Genomic DNA, 19,140 nt, shown 5'->3' on the forward strand with positions numbered 1-19,140 from the left:
AGGGGTCAGAACTGAGAACATTGCTTTAGATTCATGACTAATGGTGACACATATTTAGGGCTTAATTATAATAACTGGAAGTGTATTAATGTTTTGCACACACTGAAGTTCAAGTGATCAATGTAATTTACTGATTGTTTTCCACCGTTGTGAAGACATTTTTCTAAAATACAAAAGGGACAAGGAAGCCAACAGTCAGAGAATGTTTGAAGAATAACAAATAAATAAGAAGCTATGCTGTATACTCTAATTCCCTGAGAGAGACTGAACAAGTGGAACAAGAGACTTGGCAAAGAGATTGGGAAAAGAAAGAGAAAGAGAGGGGGGTAGAAGGAGAGAGAGAGAGGGGGGGGCAGAAGGAGAGAGAGAAGGGGGGTAGAAGGAGAGAGAGAGAGGGGGGGGGCAGAAGGAGAGAGAGAAGGGGGGGTAGAAGGAGAGAGAGAGAGACGGGGGTAGAAGGAGAGAGAGAGATGGGGGTAGAAGGAGAGAGAGAGGGGGGGGCAGAATGAGAGAGAGAGATGGGGGTAGAAGGAGAGATGGGGGTAGATGGAGAGACTGAGATGGGGGTAGAAGGAGAGAGAGAGGGAGGGATGACAGAAGGAGAGAGAGAGGGAGGGCAGAAGGACGGAGACAGAGAGAGAGAGAGAGGGGGGGTGCGACAGAAGGAGAGAGAGGGGGGGGCAGAAGGACGGAGAGAGAGGGAATGAATGGGAGGAACAAGAGACCTTTTAAGGCTACAGAGCACTGAAACATATCCATCTTTAGTCAGGAGGAACCAGGGGGGAGTGAATACTGACCAGTCTGAATGGACTCGTTAGGTGGATATTAAAACATGACCACATTAAAAAGTTTGAGATCCACTGATATAGAGCATTCCTACTGTCTGTGTTGTGCTGTGGGAATGTGTGTGTGTGCCAAGACCCCCAGAAATAACTAGCAGCCACACATAGTACAGTACAGTAATACGCTGTGCCCCAAATGGCACGCTATTCCCCATATAGTTCACTATTGGTCCGTAGAGTTCTGGTCAAAAGTAGTGCACTATGTAGGGAATAGGGTGCCATTTGGGCCATAGAATCTGATAGGCCTACTGTATAACATACTGTATGGAAGAGTGTGTGATGTAGCTCTACATTGTCATGGTAACACCTCTTTAAGCCAACTGTGTATAATATGTTTAGGGCCTGCCAGCCATAGTTCAATAGAAGCAGAGAGTCTGCTGTATTGGTAGTCTTGTTTTAGGGACTCCCTGTCAACGCCCCTGTCAGACAGAAAATTACCACCAAAACACGCAGAGCGATGAGACGACCCCAGCCAGATCATTAGGAAGACAACCCCAGCCAGATCGATAGGAAGACAACCCCAGCCAGATCGATAGGAAGGCGACCCCAGCCAGATCGATAGGAAGACGACCCCAGCCAGTCCGATAGGAAGACTACCCCAGCCAGACCGATAAGAAGACGACCCCAGCCAGACCAATAAGAAGACGACCCCAGCCAGACCGATAGGAAGACGACCCCAGCCAGACCGATAGGAAGACGACCCCAGCCAGACCGATAGGAAGACAACCCCAGCCAGATCGATAGGAAGACGACCCCAGCCAGACCGATAGGAAGACGACCCCAGCCAGACCGATAGGAAGACGACCCCAGCCAGACCGATAAGAAGACGACCCCAGCCAGACCAATAAGAAGACGACCCCAGCCAGACCAATAAGAAGACGACCCCAGCCAGACCGATAGGAAGACGACCCCAGCCAGACCGATAGGAAGACGACCCCAGCCAGACCAATAAGAAGACGACCCCAGCCAGACCAATAAGAAGACGACCCCAGCCAGACCAATAAGAAGACGACCCCAGCCAGACCAATAGGAAGACGACGACTACAGCCAGACCAATAGGAAGACGACGACTACAGCCAGACCAATAGGAAGATGACGACTACAGCCAGACCAATAGGAAGACGACGACTACAGCCAGACCAATAGGAAGAATACGACCCCAGCCAGACCAATAAGAAGACGACCCCAGCCAGACCAATAAGAAGACGACTACAGCCAGACCAATAGGAAGACGACGACTACAGCCAGACCAATAGGAAGACAACTACAGCCAGACCAATAAGAAGACGACCCCAGCCAGACCAATAAGAAGACGACCCCAGCCAGACCAATAAGAAGACGACCCCAGCCAGACCAATAAGAAGACGACTACAGCCAGACCAATAAGAAGACGACTACAGCCAGACCAATAGGAAGACGACGACTACAGCCAGACCAATAGGAAGACAACTACAGCCAGACCAATAAGAAGACGACCCCAGCCAGACCAATAAGAAGACGACCCCAGCCAGACCAATAAGAAGACGACCCCAGCCAGACCAATAAGAAGACGACTACAGCCAGACCAATAAGAAGACGACTACAGCCAGACCAATAAGAAGACGACCCCAGCCAGACCAATAAGAAGACGACCCCAGCCAGACCAATAAGAAGACGACCCCAGCCAGACCAATAAGAAGACAACCACAGAGCCAAATAAATGAGATACTACTGAAAGAGTGAGGTGTCAGCAACAGACATGGCCTCGACTAGGCAAAGAGGAATCAGGAGTTATTATCACGGCCAACTGCTTAATTACCCGAAGCCTCCGTAGCGGATCCTATCATGACCACAAAAGCCTGGACTTAGACACGAATGCTTCTCACACACATGGTGATAGATAAATAAACATTAACAAACACACATGCAGATATTCACAGACCACAGGAGGCTGGTGAGTGTAGGATGTCTCATAATAATGGCTGAAATGTAGTGGTATCAAACACATGGTTTTACCATTCCAGTCATTCCGTTCTAACAATTACTATAAGCCTGTCCTACCCAGTTAAGATATCACTAGCCACCTGTGGCACAGACACTTCACACACTACACATTGAAAAACAAATGGATGCACGTGTAACCCATGTGAAATGGCGAGCTAGTTAGCGGTGATGGGCGCTAATAGCATTTCAATTGGTGACGTCATTCTCTCTGAGACCTTGAAGTAGTTGTTCCCCTTGCTTTGCAAGGGCTGTGGCTTTTGTGGTGCGATGGGTAACGATGCTTCGTGGGAGGCAGATGTTGATGTGTGCAGAGGGTCCCTGGTTCGAGCCCAGGTTGAGGAGAGGGACGGAAGCTATACTGTTACACACGGACAAAGCTTTCGCAGATACTCAAGCAGATGTTGAACTGCATGTTAGTAGTGTAGTGTTAGCCATGACTGCTATGATATAGTAGCCTACTGTTGTAAGGAGATCACAATGGGGAGGAGGAAGAGATCAGGACAGTTGGGGCTGACCAGAGCAGAGGGGAGAGGGGGGCACACTGAGGGAGAGGGACAAGAAGAGTGTTTGGTTCTCTCGGAACAGAAGTACTGTCCTCCACCCAAAACCCTGTGTGTTACTGGTTTTTTTAATCACTTTGGTACTATTTTCACAACTATGTGGTAAAATATCTTGGTACAAAACTGAAAACAGATCATGAAAAAGGCTTCTTTTAAAAAAAAAGCTTAAATCCCTCAGTAACATTTTCAGTAACATAATTATCATAATTATCTACATCGACCGGGTGAAACATTTGCAGGCTGAGTATGTTCAGTTACAGCACTATATACAGTATTACTGTTACTATTAATGCACATGCTACTTCACAATATCATATTGGAACTATACTGTAAAAACAATGAACCAAAATATATTTTTAGAGGGTGATGGTACTTGATAATGATGTGAACCATCACAAGTACGTATGTGTCTGCTTTGAAAGTGAACTGTGTTTGCGTGAGATCAGGGGTGTATTCGTTCCGCCAATTCTGATGAAAAACGTTGCTTAAACGGAAGCAAACGGAACGAAACAGGGATAAGCATATCTGAATATATCCAATAGAAGCTCTCGTTTGCAACTGTTGGACTAATGATTACACCCTAGATCAGCTAGATGCAGGCAAGAGTGTGCAGGTGGTATTGAATGAGTCAATGTCTGTCACCTTCATTACAAACATTTACCTCAACCTGTGCACCTACATTGTAAACCTTCATTCATATGCTAGGTTGTAGCAACCTCATGATAGGGAAAACGTGAGTATCATGTAGTAGCCTAAACCTATCGACGTTACATTGAGCTGGGCGAATTGAATATGAATGACAGTCATCCAATTTGCTGTAATAGAAATAAGGCCCTGCTCATACATTTTTTATTGTCTCCCTCATCTTAAAAGGTACCGACCGCCACTGGTAGGAGTGTTAAGAACAATATGCAAGCATGGGAAATGAGGGGAGAGTAGTGGAGTGTGTGTGTGTGTGCGTGTGATTTCATGCTTGAGTGCGAGTACATGATTGGTGTTTATTACGTGGGACCATTTGTTTGAACTTAACAGTTAAAGGGGAGTTTATACTTAAAGGAGAAGTTTTATTTTTTACAAACAAATCTCTATTTTTTATGTAAATGGCATGTTATAGAAGGGTCCAGACAGCTTTTTGGGGATTTCCTTTGTTTTACAGAAACTTACCCCAAACAGCAAATCACTTCCTCATTTACTCAAATGTTTCCTTTATTTCCTTTACTAACTGTAGAACAGACCTATCGCTCGAGCCGCAACACAATGAAATATAACGTTGCGGATAAAGTTCGGAATGACACAATTTAGGTGTACAACATCTAAAGCCCTGCATCACTATACCGAGAGCTTTGCCGTTTAAAATGACGTATCTGGGTGTTTTTGGAGCCTTTGTTCATGTTTTTCAGGGCCCTCATTATACATAACGAGGATGAAGAAGTGATTTGCTGTTTGTTGTAAGTTTTTCAAAAACAAGTGAAATCACAAAAAGGCATCAGGACCCTTCTTTAACATGCCATACATTTTCCAAACAAATTGATATTTGTTTGTAAAAAAAAAAAAAAAAACAACCTCTTCCTTTAAATGCTGCACCATGCTGTACAGAAAGCAGGGTCTATTCTTACCATGGCTGTGCTTATTTAACTTCCCAATGTCTCTCTCAAAGGAGAGGAAGAGAGTGGGTGACACCTTAGGTTAGACTGGACGTCTATAGGCTCCCCTTCACTAACTCTGCTCCTATCTGACCCATAGGTCTCCACCACACCCATCCACCACTCCAAGCAGGCTAAAGCAAACACTCAAAGTCTTTGAAAGATGTGTAACAGTATTTGAGCCCAGGTGTGCTATTTAGCCTACAGGAGGGACCAGATCAGGGGTCAGTAGGAATAGACTGGAGTTAGACTGGATTAGAGAAAAACCCACAGGATACTTTGCATGTGTGTGAAAATAAATATGATATGGATATATGAATTGTGGCAGACGCCAACCAGACAGTCGCCTTTGCATCGCCAGTACACACGCACACACACAGACCCTCTCTGAGAAACAATCCATGGCGGGGATGTGAGCAACCGTTCTGGCAGATAGGTGAGGAATTCTACCTCCCCTCATCATGGAACTGTCCTCGAGCCCTCACCCCAACCCACTACCTCCTCTGTTATATTCAGCTACTGTACATCCACCAGACAGGAAAACCATCCATACCATACATACAAAAGTGATCAGGACTTGAATAGTCCATCTCGTAACACAAAAAGCCTAACGCTAATAATGAAGGTCACTCAATTATTTAGTCCAATTGAAAAGCTACAGGTGAGAAGAAGTCAATGTATAAGTCAAATCAAAGAGTTAGGGGTCTATGAGATAGCCTGGCATTGTCGTTCTACATATTCTTGTGTTAGAAAGAGGTTCAGGTGTATTCGTGTACTAGGCATGATTTTGGAGATCAAAGTTCCTGCACACTTGGGCAGTTAGAGGAATTTCTGTCCCAATTATCTTTAATTTCAGCCGTCTTACTCAGTGGGTGGTGTGGAGACACTGTTGGAGAGCTTGGCACAGACACCAACACCAAACACCAGCACACGCGACACACGCACACGCTCGCACACACGCACAATATGGGTCTTGGGCCAAATACATTTTCAACTGTATGTCATGCTGCTATTCAAGAGCCAAATTGTCTTCAGTCTTATACTGTATCACAGACCAACCTGCAGGTATTCTGCTATCAGTAGAACAGAGTATAATAGTAGTAGTAGTAGTAGTAGTAGTAGTAAGGTACTAGTATAGTGGTACTAAAACAGAAGCAAAAATACTAGAATGAGATAGGTCACTAGGTCTATGCTCTAGATTTAACCTAGTGGAATATCTCATTCTGGACGTTTTAGATCTATTTTGAGTGATTTATCAATAAGGTAAACTACATTTCTTCTCTGGCAAATATAAATATATTTTCTAGAAACAAGCACAAAACCCTGAATAAGTCATCATTTTAATTTTTCTTTTACCTTCAGTTAAGAACAAATTCTTATTTACAATGACGGCCTATCAAAAGGCCTCCTGCGGAGACGGGGGCCTGGGCTTAAAATGAATAAATAAATACAATATAAAGAGAGAGAGACAACACAACACTACATAAAGAGAGACCTAAGAGAACAACATAGCAAGGCAGCAACACATGACAACACAGCAGGGTAGCAACACAACCTAACAACAACATGGTAGCAACACAACATGGTAGCAGCACAAAACATGGTACAAACATTATTGGGCAAAGACAACAGCACAAAGGTCAAGAAGGTAGAAACAACAATACATCACACAAAGCAGCCACAACAGTCAGTAAGAGTGTCAATGATTCAGTCTTTGAATGAAGAGATAAAACTGTAAAGTTTGAGTGTTTGTTGCAGCTCGTTCCAGTCGCTAGCTGCAGCGAACTGAAAAGCCGAGCGACCCAGGGATGTGTGTGCTTTGGGGACCTTTAACAGAATGTGACTGGCAGAACGGGTGTTGTATGTGGTGGATGAGGGCTGCAGTAGATATCTCCGATAGGGGGGAATGAGGCCTAAGAGGGTTTTATAAATAAGCATCAACCAGTGGGTCTTGCAGCGGGTATACAGAGATGACCAGTTTACAGAGGAGTATAGAGCGCAGTGATGTTTCCTATAAGGAGCATTGGTGGCAAATCTGATGGCAGAATGGTAAGAACGTCTAGCCGCTCGAGAGCACCCTTATCTGCCAATCTATATATTCTGTCTCCATAATCTAGCCTGGGTAGGATGGTCATCTGAATCAGGGTTAGTTTGGCAGCTAGGGTGAAAGAGGAGCAATTTCGATAGAGCAAACCAAGTTTAGATTTAACTTTAGCCTGTAGCTTTGATATGTTCTGAGAGAAGGACAGTGCACCATCTAGTCATACTCCCAAGTACCTGTATGAGGTGACTACCTCAAACTCTAAACCCTCAGAGGTAGTAGCAGGAGCGGAAGAGATACTCTGAATGATCGGCGATGAAAAGACAATTGACATTTACTCCTGATGTGCTGACCTGTTGCGCCCTCGACAACCACTGTGATTATTATTATTTGACCCTGCTGGTCATCTATGAACATTTGAACATCTTGGCCATGCTCTGTTATAATATCCACCCGGCAGTCAGAAGAGGACTGGCCACCCCTCATAGCCTGGTTCCTCTCTAGGTTTCTTCCTAGGTTCTGGCCTTTCTAGGGAGTTTTTCCAAGCCACGGTGCTTCTACACCTGCATTGCTTGCTGTTTGGGGTTTTAGGCTGGGTTTCTGTACAGCACATTGTGACATCAGCTGATATAAGAAGGGCTTTATAAATACATTTGATTGATTGATTGATTGTAACACCTGTGGGAAGAGGGACATTTTTCTTACCAAACCACATGATCTTTGTTTTGGAGGTGTTCAGAACAAGGTTAAGGGTAGAGAAAGCTTGTTGGACACTAAGACAGCTTTGTTGTAGAGCATTTAACACAAAATCCAGAGAGGGGCCAGCTGAGTATAAGACTGTATCGTCTGCATATAAATGGATGAGAGAGCTTCCTACTGCCTGAGCTATGTTGTTGATATAAATTGAGAAGAGCGTGGGGCCTAGGATTGCAGTACTCCCTTGGTGACAGGCTGTGGCTGAGACAGCAGATCTTCTGACTTTATACACTGCACTCTTTGAGAGGTAGTTAGCAAACCAGGCCAAAGACCCCTCAGAGACACCAATACTCCATAGCCGGCCCACAAGAATGGAATGGTCTACCGTATCAAAAACTTTGGCCAAGTCAATAAAAATAGCAACACAATATTGCTTAGAATCAAGGGCAATAGGGACATCATTGAGGACTTTTAAGGTTGCAGTGACACATCCATAACCTGAGCGGAAACCAGATTGCACACCAGAGAGAATACTATAGACATCAAGAAAACCAGTCAGTTGATTATTGACATGTTTTTCCAACACTTTTGATAAACAGGACACAACCAGTGCTGCTATAGCATTAGGTTAGAGTAATGCACAGCTGAGCGGTGATTATCTTCTGGAAGGTTTATACAGCATTGGGTCTCGAATGCATATCAAACACATAAGCCCCAGTCTGAATGAACATAGTCGGCTTGGCCTATGCAGTATATTGGTTAACTAAATTATACCTGGGATGTTACTGTAGTTTAGCCTGTATTAGTTAACTAAACCCAAACTGGGATGCTACTGTAGTTTAGCCTGTATTAGTTAACGAAACCCAAACTGGGATGTTACTGTAGTTTATCCTGTATTAGTTAACTAAACCCAAACTGGGATGGTACTGTAGTTTAGCCTGTACTGGTTAACTAAATCCTAGCTGGAGTGTTACTGTAGTTTAGCCTGTACTGGTTAACTAAATCCTAACTGGGATGCTACTGTAGTTTAGCCTGTATTAGTTAACTAAACCCAAACTGGGATGGTACTGTAGTTTAGCCTGTATTAGTTAACTAAACCCAAACTGGGATGCTACTGTAGTTTAGCCTGTATTAGTTAACGAAACCCAAACTGGGATGTTACTGTAGTTTATGCTGTATTAGTTAACTAAACCCAAACTGGGATGGTACTGTAGTTTAGCCTGTACTGGTTAACTAAATCCTAGCTGGAGTGTTACTGTAGTTTAGCCTGTACTGGTTAACTAAATCCTAACTGGGATGCTACTGTAGTTTAGCCTGTATTAGTTAACTAAACCCAAACTGGGATGGTACTGTAGTTTAGCCTGTATTAGTTAACTAAACCCAAACTGGGATGCTACTGTAGTTTAGCCTGTATTAGTTAACTAAACCCAAACTGGGATGGTACTGTAGTTTAGCCTGTATTAGTTAACTAAACCCAAACTGGGATGGTACTGTAGTTTAGCCTGTACTGGTTAACTAAACCCAAACTGGGATGGTACTGTAGTTTAGCCTGAATTAGTTAACTAAACCCAAACTGGGATGGTACTGTAGTTTAGCCTGTCCTGGTTAACTAAACCCAAACTGGGATGGTACTGTAGTTTAGCCTGTATTAGTTAACTAAACCCAAACTGGGATGCTACTGTAGTTTAGCCTGTATTAGTTAACTAAACCCAAACTGGGATGGTACTGTAGTTTAGCCTGTATTAGTTAACTAAACCCAAACTGGGATGCTACTGTAGTTTAGCCTGTATTAGTTAACTAAACCCAAACTGGGATGGTACTGTAGTTTAGCCTGTACTGTTAACTAAACCCAAACTGGGATGCTACTGTAGTTTAGCCTGTATTAGTTAACTAAACCCAAACTGGGATGCTACTGTAGTTTAGCCTGTATTAGTTAACTAAACCCAAACTGGGATGGTACTGTAGTTTAGCCTGTATTAGTTAACTAAACCCAAACTGGGATGGTACTGTAGTTTAGCCTGTATTAGTTAACTAAACCCAAACTGGGATGCTACTGTAGTTTAGCCTGTATTAGTTAACTAAACCCAAACTGGGATGGTACTGTAGTTTAGCCTGTATTAGTTAACTAAACCCAAACTGGGATGGTACTGTAGTTTAGCCTGTACTGGTTAACTAAACCCAAACTGGGATGGTACTGTAGTTTAGCCTGTATTAGTTAACTAAACCCAAACTGGGATGCTACTGTAGTTTATCCTGTATTAATGAACTAAACCCTAACTGGGATGCTACTGCAGTTTAGCCTGTATTAGTTAACTAAACCCAAACTGGGATGGTACTGTAGTTTAGCCTGTACTGGTTAACTAAACCCAAACTGGGATGGTACTGTAGTTTAGCCTGTATTAGTTAACTAAACCCAAACTGGGATGCTACTGTAGTTTATCCTGTATTAATGAACTAAACCCTAACTGGGATGCTACTGCAGTTTAGCCTGTATTAGTTAACTAAACCCAAACTGGGATGCTACTGTAGTTTATCCTGTATTAATGAACTAAACCCTAACTGGGATGCTACTGCAGTTTAGCCTGTATTAGTTAACTAAACCCAAACTGGGATGGTACTGTAGTTTAGCCTGTACTGGTTAACTAAACCCAAACTGGGATGGTACTGTAGTTTAGCCTGTATTAGTTAACTAAACCCAAACTGGGATGCTACTGCAGTTTAGCCTGTATTAGTTAACTAAACCCAAACTGGGATGGTACTGTAGTTTAGCCTGTATTAGTTAACTAAACCCAAACTGGGATGGTACTGTAGTTTAGCCTGTACTGGTTAACTAAACCCAAACTGGGATGGTACTGTAGTTTAGCCTGAATTAGTTAACTAAACCCAAACTGGGATGGTACTGTAGTTTAGCCTGTCCTGGTTAACTAAACCCAAACTGGGATGGTACTGTAGTTTAGCCTGTATTAGTTAACTAAACCCAAACTGGGATGCTACTGTAGTTTAGCCTGTATTAGTTAACTAAACCCTAACTGGGATGCTACTGCAGTTTAGCCTGTATTAGTTAACTAAACCCAAACTGGGATGGTACTGTAGTTTAGCCTGTACTGGTTAACTAAACCCAAACTGGGATGGTACTGTAGTTTAGCCTGTATTAGTTAACTAAACCCAAACTGGGATGCTACTGTAGTTTATCCTGTATTAATGAACTAAACCCTAACTGGGATGCTACTGCAGTTTAGCCTGTATTAGTTAACTAAACCCAAACTGGGATGCTACTGTAGTTTATCCTGTATTAATGAACTAAACCCTAACTGGGATGCTACTGCAGTTTAGCCTGTATTAGTTAACTAAACCCAAACTGGGATGGTACTGTAGTTTAGCCTGTACTGGTTAACTAAACCCAAACTGGGATGGTACTGTAGTTTAGCCTGTATTAGTTAACTAAACCCAAACTGGGATGCTACTGCAGTTTAGCCTGTATTAGTTAACTAAACCCAAACTGGGATGGTACTGTAGTTTAGCCTGTATTAGTTAACTAAACCCAAACTGGGATGGTACTGTAGTTTAGCCTGTACTGGTTAACTAAACCCAAACTGGGATGGTACTGTAGTTTAGCCTGAATTAGTTAACTAAACCCAAACTGGGATGGTACTGTAGTTTAGCCTGTCCTGGTTAACTAAACCCAAACTGGGATGGTACTGTAGTTTAGCCTGTATTAGTTAACTAAACCCAAACTGGGATGCTACTGTAGTTTAGCCTGTATTAGTTAACTAAACCCAAACTGGGATGGTACTGTAGTTTAGCCTGTACTGGTTAACTAAATCCTAGCTGGAGTGTTACTGTAGTTTAGCCGGTATTACCATCTGTATAACTATCGCCAAGCTTCTGAATTACTACATGTAGTTCACTACTCCCCAACACTGGGAGAGCAGAAGGAGAGGAACATATGGAGGAAAGGAGGAGAAGAAGAGGGAGTTGCCAGACACTGGGGATTTGAAGAATGTGTTGTTCCCATCTAGCCCTTGTAGAGGTAACCCATCCTACCCCTGTCTCTAGCCCCAAAAGGTCCACTGTTACCCAATATTGCGCAATGTTTCCCAACGTTGCCAAATGCTCAGTGTTGTTTTGCAGGGTGATGTGCAACCATATTGAGTGGTTGCTTGTTTTCTGCTGCATGTTTGATAAGATGCAATACTCTTTCACTTCCTGAAGGCGACAGCTACATTAAACCAAATGAATGGACAGGGGTCCCAAAACTCTCCATGGATAATGTGGGTCTGTCTGTGGTACAACCAGAAAGGTCACGTCATCAGATCAAAGTGTTTGAAGGAGTGATCACTGTTTGAACAGAGAGACATAAAGAAAGGGAGTGAGAGGGGAGAGGTAGAGACAGAGATATACAGTGCCTTAGGAAAGTACTCAGACCTCTGGACCTTTTCCACATTTTGTTATGTTACAGTCTTATTCTAAACAGGTTTTTAGAAATTGTTGCTAATTTACAACAAATAAAAAACTTAAATATCACATAAGTATTCAGACCCTTTAGCCAGTACTTTGTTGAAGAACCTTTGGCAGCGATTACAGCATTGAGTCTTCTTGGGTATGATGCTACAAGCTTGCCACACCTGTATTTGGGGAGTTTCTCCCATTCTTCTCTGCAGATCCTCTCAAGCTCTGTCAGGTTGGATGGGGAGCGTTGCTGCACAGCTATTTTCAGGGCTCTACAAAGATGTTCGATCGGGTTCAAGTCCGGGGTCTGGCTGGGTCACTGAAAGACATTCAGAGACTTGTCCCGAAGCAAATCCTGCGTTGTCTTGGCTGTGTGCTTAGGGTCATTGTCCTGTTGGAAGGTGAATCATTGCCCCCAGTCTGAGATCCTGAGTGCTCTGGAGCAGGTTTTCATCAAGAATCTCTCTGTACTTTGATCCATTCCTCTTTTCATCACTCCTGACTGCTACTGAAAGACATCCCCACAGCATGATGCTGCCACCACCGTGCTTACCCATAGGGATGGTGCCAGGTTTCCTCCAGACGTGATGCTTGGCATTCTTGGCTTCATCAGACCAGAGAATCTGGTTTCTCATGATCTGAGAGTCTTTAGATGCCTTTTGGCAAACTCCAAGCAGGCTGTCATGTGCCTTTTACTGAGGAGGGGCTTCCTTCTGGCCACTCTACCATAAAGACCTGATTGGTGGAGTGCTGCAGAGAAGGTTGTCCTTCTGGAAGGTTCTCCCATCTCCACAGAGGAACTCTAGAGCTCCGTCAGAGTGACCATCAGGTTCTTAGTCACCTCCCTGACCAAGGCCCTTCTCCCCCGATTGCTCAGTTTGTCAAGGCGGTCCACTGTGTTCTTGGGGACATTCAATGCTGCAGATTTTTTTTCACCCTTCCCCAGATCTGTGCTTTGACCTAATCCTGTCTCGGAGCTCTACGGACAATTACTTCAACCTCATGGCTTAGTTTTTGCTCTGACATGCACTGTCAACTGTGGGACCTTATATAGACAGGTGTGTGCCTTTCCAAATCATGTCCACATCAATTGAATTTACCACAGGTGGACTCCAATCAAGTTTTAGAAACATCTCAAGGATGATCAATGGAAACAGGATGCACCTGAGCTCAATTTCGAGTCTCATAGCAAAGGGTCTGAATACTTATTTAAATAAGGTATTTTTGTTTTTCATTTTGCATACATTTGGAAAAATTTCACAAAATAACTGTTTTTGCTTCATCATTATGGGGTATTGTATGTAGATTTCTGAGGACTTAAAAAAATTGAATCCATTTTAGAATAAGGCTGTAACCTCACATAATGCGTGTGTGTGTGTGGGGGGTGGGGGGGCTGAATACTTTTTTTCTCCTGTACAGGGAGAAAAGAGAGGAAGAGGTTAGAGACACATACCATAAGTTGCAGTTCTCTTTGTATGTTTGTCCTGAGAGGAATTTGTGGCTGTTCCTTTCACAGGTGCCTGGAAGGAAACAAAGGAAGGAAATTCAGAAAGATGTTGACAGCCGATAGGATCACATTAATGATAACTTTTTAGTCCAGTTGTGGCGGAAGATCTGAGAGGCTGACTCATACAGATTCCTCCACTATACCTTCTTACCACACTCCCATGTATACTCACACACACTCTACACTACACACTCTACACACCACACACTCTACACTACACACCACACACTCTACACTACACACACACACACACACTCTACACACACACACACACTCTACACTACACACACACTCTACACTACACACACACTCTACACTACACACACACACACTCTACACTACACACTCACTCTACACTACACACTCACTTTACACTACACACTCACTCTACAGTACACACTCTCTACACACACTCTACACACCACACACTCTACACACCACACACTCTACACTACACACTCACTCTACACTACACACACACACACTCACTCTACACTACACACACACACTCTACACTACACACACACTCTACACTACACACACACTCTACACTACACACTCACTCTACACTACACACTCACTCTACACTACACACTCACTCTACACTACACACTCACTCTACACTACACACTCACTCTACACTACACACACACACTCTACACTACACACACACACTCTACACACACACTCTACACTACACACACACACACACTCTACACACTCACTCTACACTACACACACACACACACACACACTAACTCTACACTACACACTCACTCTATACACACACTCTCTACACAAACACTCCCTACACGCACTACACGCACTCTACACACTACACACTCTACACTACACACACACACACACACACACACTAACTCTACACTACACACTCACTCTACACACACACTCTCTACACAAACACTCCCTACACGCACTACACGCACTCTACACACTACACACTCTACACTACACACACACACTCCACACACTCTACACTACACACACTCTACACTACACATACTCTACAATACACACAGCACACACACACACTCTACACACTCTACACACTCTACAATACACACTCTACACTACACACACTCTACACTACACACACACACACTCTACAATACACATCCACACATTCTACACTACACACTCTACACACACACACACAATCTACACTACACACACTCTACAATACACACACCACACTACTCTACAATACACATCCACACACTCTACACTACACACACACACACTCCACACTGCAAACACACACTCTACACTACACACACACACACACACACACACACACTCCGCACTACAAACACACACTCCACACACTCTCTACACTACAGACACACACTCTCTACACTACACACACTTTTTAAAATTGAATTTTAGTAATGAGTGGATACATTTTCACAGACACACACACACACACTCCACATTCCAGACAGACACACACACACACACTCCACACTACAGACACACACTCCACACTACAGACACAGACACTCGAGACACACACTCTACACACCAGGCTGTGAGGTGTGTAGTGAGAGAGTTAACAGTAACACCCTGGCTGTGAGGGGTGTAGTGAGAGAGTTAACAGTAACACCCTGGCTGTGAGGGGTGTAGTGAGAGAGTTAACAGTAACACCCTGGCTGTGAGGGGTGTAGTGAGAGAGTTAACAGTAACACCCTGGCTGTGAGGGGTGTAGTGAGAGAGTTAACAGTAACACCCTGGCTGTGAGGGGTGTAGTGAGAGAGTTAACAGTAACACCCTGGCTGTGAGGTGTGTAGTGAGAGAGTTAACAGTAACACCCTGGCTGTGAGGGGTGTAGTGAGAGAGTTAACAGTAACACCCTGGCTGTGAGGTGTGTAGTGAGAGAGTTAACAGTAACACCCTGGCTGTGAGGGGTGTAGTGAGAGAGTTAACAGTAACACCCTGGCTGTGAGGTGTGTAGTGAGAGAGTTAACAGTAACACCCTGGCTGTGAGGTGTGTAGTGAGAGAGTTAACAGTAACACCCTGGCTGTGAGGTGTGTAGTGAGAGAGTTAACAGTAACACCCTGGCTGTGAGGTGTGTAGTGAGAGAGTTAACAGTAACACCCTGGCTGTGAGGTGTGTAGTGAGAGAGTTAACAGTAACACCCTGGCTGTGAGGTGTGTATTGAGAGAGTTAACAGTAACACCCTGGCTGTGAGGTGTGTAGTGAGAGAGTTAACAGTAACACCCTGGCTGTGAGGTGTGTAGTGAGAGAGTTAACAGTAACACCCTGGCTGTGAGGTGTGTAGTAGTGTGTGTGGGTTTTGGGGAACCCTGAGCTGCAGTAATCTTCTGTTGGAATGTCCTGTTGGCTTCTGTCCTCTGTGTCCCAGGGCTAACAAGTCCTCATCATGCCTTAACAAGCTTAATTACACACACACTTAATGAAAACCCTGCCACCTCCAGGGGGTTCCAGGGGACAGGGGCGCCACTCTACCTCACACATCCCACCCCTCACTGGGCAAAGACAAAACCACACACACCCGTGTGGCCTCCGAGGGTGGCGTCAATTTAAATTCCATCTAGACCTCATCAGTATAGGATTAGACATTCCATGGAGTTTGAATCAAAAACGTATAATCCATGTATTAACCTCATGGTCCTTTTTTCAACGTTTTCTCAGCACTATTTCCTTTCCAATGTCTTTTGTCATTTTCAAAGGTTTACAGGGTCATTCCAATGTTCAGTTGAAGTCCTAGACTGACTGGGACAGATATCTACACCATCTCTGCTGACCTCTTCCCTCTAACACTCCCCTTGTGTAGAAGGAGGGTCAGTTGCCAACGCTGTGTTGGGCCCTGCAGGAGACTGCTGTGTGATTTATGGTAGTAACACTGTAACACTCCAGAAGCTACTCCTCCTTCAGCTGTCTGTCTGTCTGTCTGTCTGTCTGTCTGTCTGTCTGTCTGTCTGTCTGTCTGTCTGTCTGTCTGTCTGATTAACTCTAAAAGTCTAAGCCGTTGGGGTGGCGAGGGGCTAACATATGGAATTGTTTTAAGATGGTGATACCATGAATCATTAACACGACACTCCACACTCCAGACACACTACAGACACACTAAAGACACACTACAGACACACTACAGACACACTACAGACACACTAAAGACACACTACAGACACACTACAGACACACTACAGACACACTACAGACACACTACAGACACACTACAGACACACAGACACACTACAGACACACTACAGGCACACTACAGACACACTACAGACACACTACAGACACACTACAGACACACAGACACACAAAGGCACGCAGGCTTGAGGGGCACACACGGGCGTGCTCAAACGCCAGCAGGAGAGGGAAAGCACCCAAGCTACCAGCCATGCAGGCACCCACGTGTCCACAAACACACACCCACACACAGAGTGTGTAGTGAGATGTTACTGTGTGTAGAGAGAGTTAACAGTAACACCCTGGCTGTGAGGTGTGTAGTGAGAGAGTTAACAGTAACACCCTGGCTGTGAGGTGTGTATTGAGAGAGTTAACAGTAACACCCTGGCTGTGAGGTGTGTAGTGAGAGAGTTAACAGTAACACCCTGGCTGTGAGGGGTGTAGTGAGAGAGTTAACAGTAACACCCTGGCTGTGAGGTGTGTAGTGAGAGAGTTAACAGTAACACCCTGGCTGTGAGGTGTGTAGTGAGAGAGTTAACAGTAACACCCTGGCTGTGAGGTGTGTAGTGAGAGAGTTAACAGTAACACCCTGGCTGTGAGGTGTGTATTGAGAGAGTTAACAGTAACACCCTGGCTGTGAGGGGTGTAGTGAGAGAGTTAACAGTAACACCCTGGCTGTGAGGTGTGTAGTGAGAGAGTTAACAGTAACACCCTGGCTGTGAGGGGTGTAGTGAGAGAGTTAACAGTAACACCCTGGCTGTGAGGTGTGTAGTGAGAGAGTTAACAGTAACACCCTGGCTGTGAGGGGTGTAGTGAGAGAGTTAACAAAAGGTTTTGAAGTGTTTGTCCTACATCTAGGAGACATAAGAAAGCTCTGAAAATATTGTATTTTTTTCGGACGCATATTTTACCCTTTATTTTTGTTGTCACAAAACGATCTCCATACTTCCATTGATTTGTATGGGTTACCTTCAGACGAGTCCTGTGGCACGTAGAGCAAAATATTGGTTTGTAGCCTACACGGTTTCAGACGCCACAGTACAGACACTTGGCACATCAGCCTTACGACTTCAGAAGAGTCCCATAACACTACAGACGTTTTCGTGAGAAGAGCGATTTTCGGGATGTCTCAGTCTGAACCACACAGCCGTAGCTGCAGATACGGTGGTCCGACATCGGCAGATGTGGTCGTTTGAGACGCAGCCCATGCAAAAAATAGATATCTCTAGCTTAAACTGAATGGATTTTGATGGGGATTTGTTTATTTTGTTTCTTACAGTATATCGAGAAACTCTTCTTAACTCCATCACTTCTCCATAATGGTTCTGTGGAGTGGGAACTAGGAAAGGTGAACCTAACCCTAAACCTAACCCTTAACTTGAGCTAATGGTTCTGTGGAGTGGGAACTACGAGAGGTGAACCTAACCCTAAACCTAACCCTAACCCTTAACTTGAGCTAATGGTTCTGTGGAGTGGGAACTACGAGAGGTGAACCTAACCCTAAACCTAACCCTTAACTTAAGCTAATGGTTCTGTGGAGTGGGAACTAGTGTAACCGATGTGAAATGGCTAGCTAGTTAGCGGGGTGCGCGCTAACAGCGTTTCAATCGGTGACGTCACTTGCTCTGAGACCTTGAAGTAGTTGTTCCCCTTGCTCTGCAAGAGCCGCAGCTTTTGGGTAACGATGTTTCGTGGGTGGCTGTTGTTTATGTGTGCAGAAGGCTCCTGGTTCGAGGAGAGGGGCGGAAGCTATACTGTTACATTGATGCTGTTGACCCGGATCACTGGTTGTTGTGGAAAAGGAGGAGGTCAAAAGTGGGGTGAGTGTATGATTTGTCTTGATTTGAATGAAATGGTTTTGGAATTTATCCTACAGTTTGTCTGATAAGGTGAGCTGAGAGATGGGAAAGAGCAAGTGAGGTAGAGAGAGTGAGAAATGAAGGTGTCACTCCTTTCTCTTTCCCCCGTCTCCCACAGGCTAAGGTGTGTTTATGTCCCTCTTTGGGAAACGCAACCTCCCTGTCATCTAGCGAGCACATACCTACCTCGACCTGTCCCTACTTCCTGTCCCGTACCCGTCGCCCATCTCTCCCTCTCTCTGCATAGTGTGCATTCTTTCTCCTGCCCCCCGACCTCCATCTGTCTCAGACTAATAAGAAGACTACTGTTCCTGGTCTCTTCTCAGGTTGGGCCCTGCTGCCAGCAGAACATTTTACACCTCCACAACGACTAGCAGAG

The 19,140-nt window shown here is 44.4% G+C and overlaps 1 protein-coding gene across 3 annotated transcripts in view; it reads right to left on the reverse strand.

Annotated features, from left to right (window-relative positions):
- Nucleotides 1–19,140, reverse strand: part of LOC135549626 (tubulointerstitial nephritis antigen-like) — a 71,388-nt gene that overhangs the window by 40,467 nt on the left and 11,781 nt on the right. For all 3 annotated transcript variants that reach the window (XM_064979760.1, XM_064979759.1, XM_064979758.1), the window contains one exon: nt 13,668–13,734. In XM_064979760.1, coding sequence (XP_064835832.1) covers nt 13,668–13,734 — 67 coding nt within the window. The remainder of the gene's footprint in view (nt 1–13,667; nt 13,735–19,140) is intronic.

Source organism: Oncorhynchus masou, chromosome 12 (assembly GCF_036934945.1).
Source record: "Oncorhynchus masou masou isolate Uvic2021 chromosome 12, UVic_Omas_1.1, whole genome shotgun sequence".
NCBI classification, from domain to species: domain Eukaryota; kingdom Metazoa; phylum Chordata; class Actinopteri; order Salmoniformes; family Salmonidae; genus Oncorhynchus; species Oncorhynchus masou.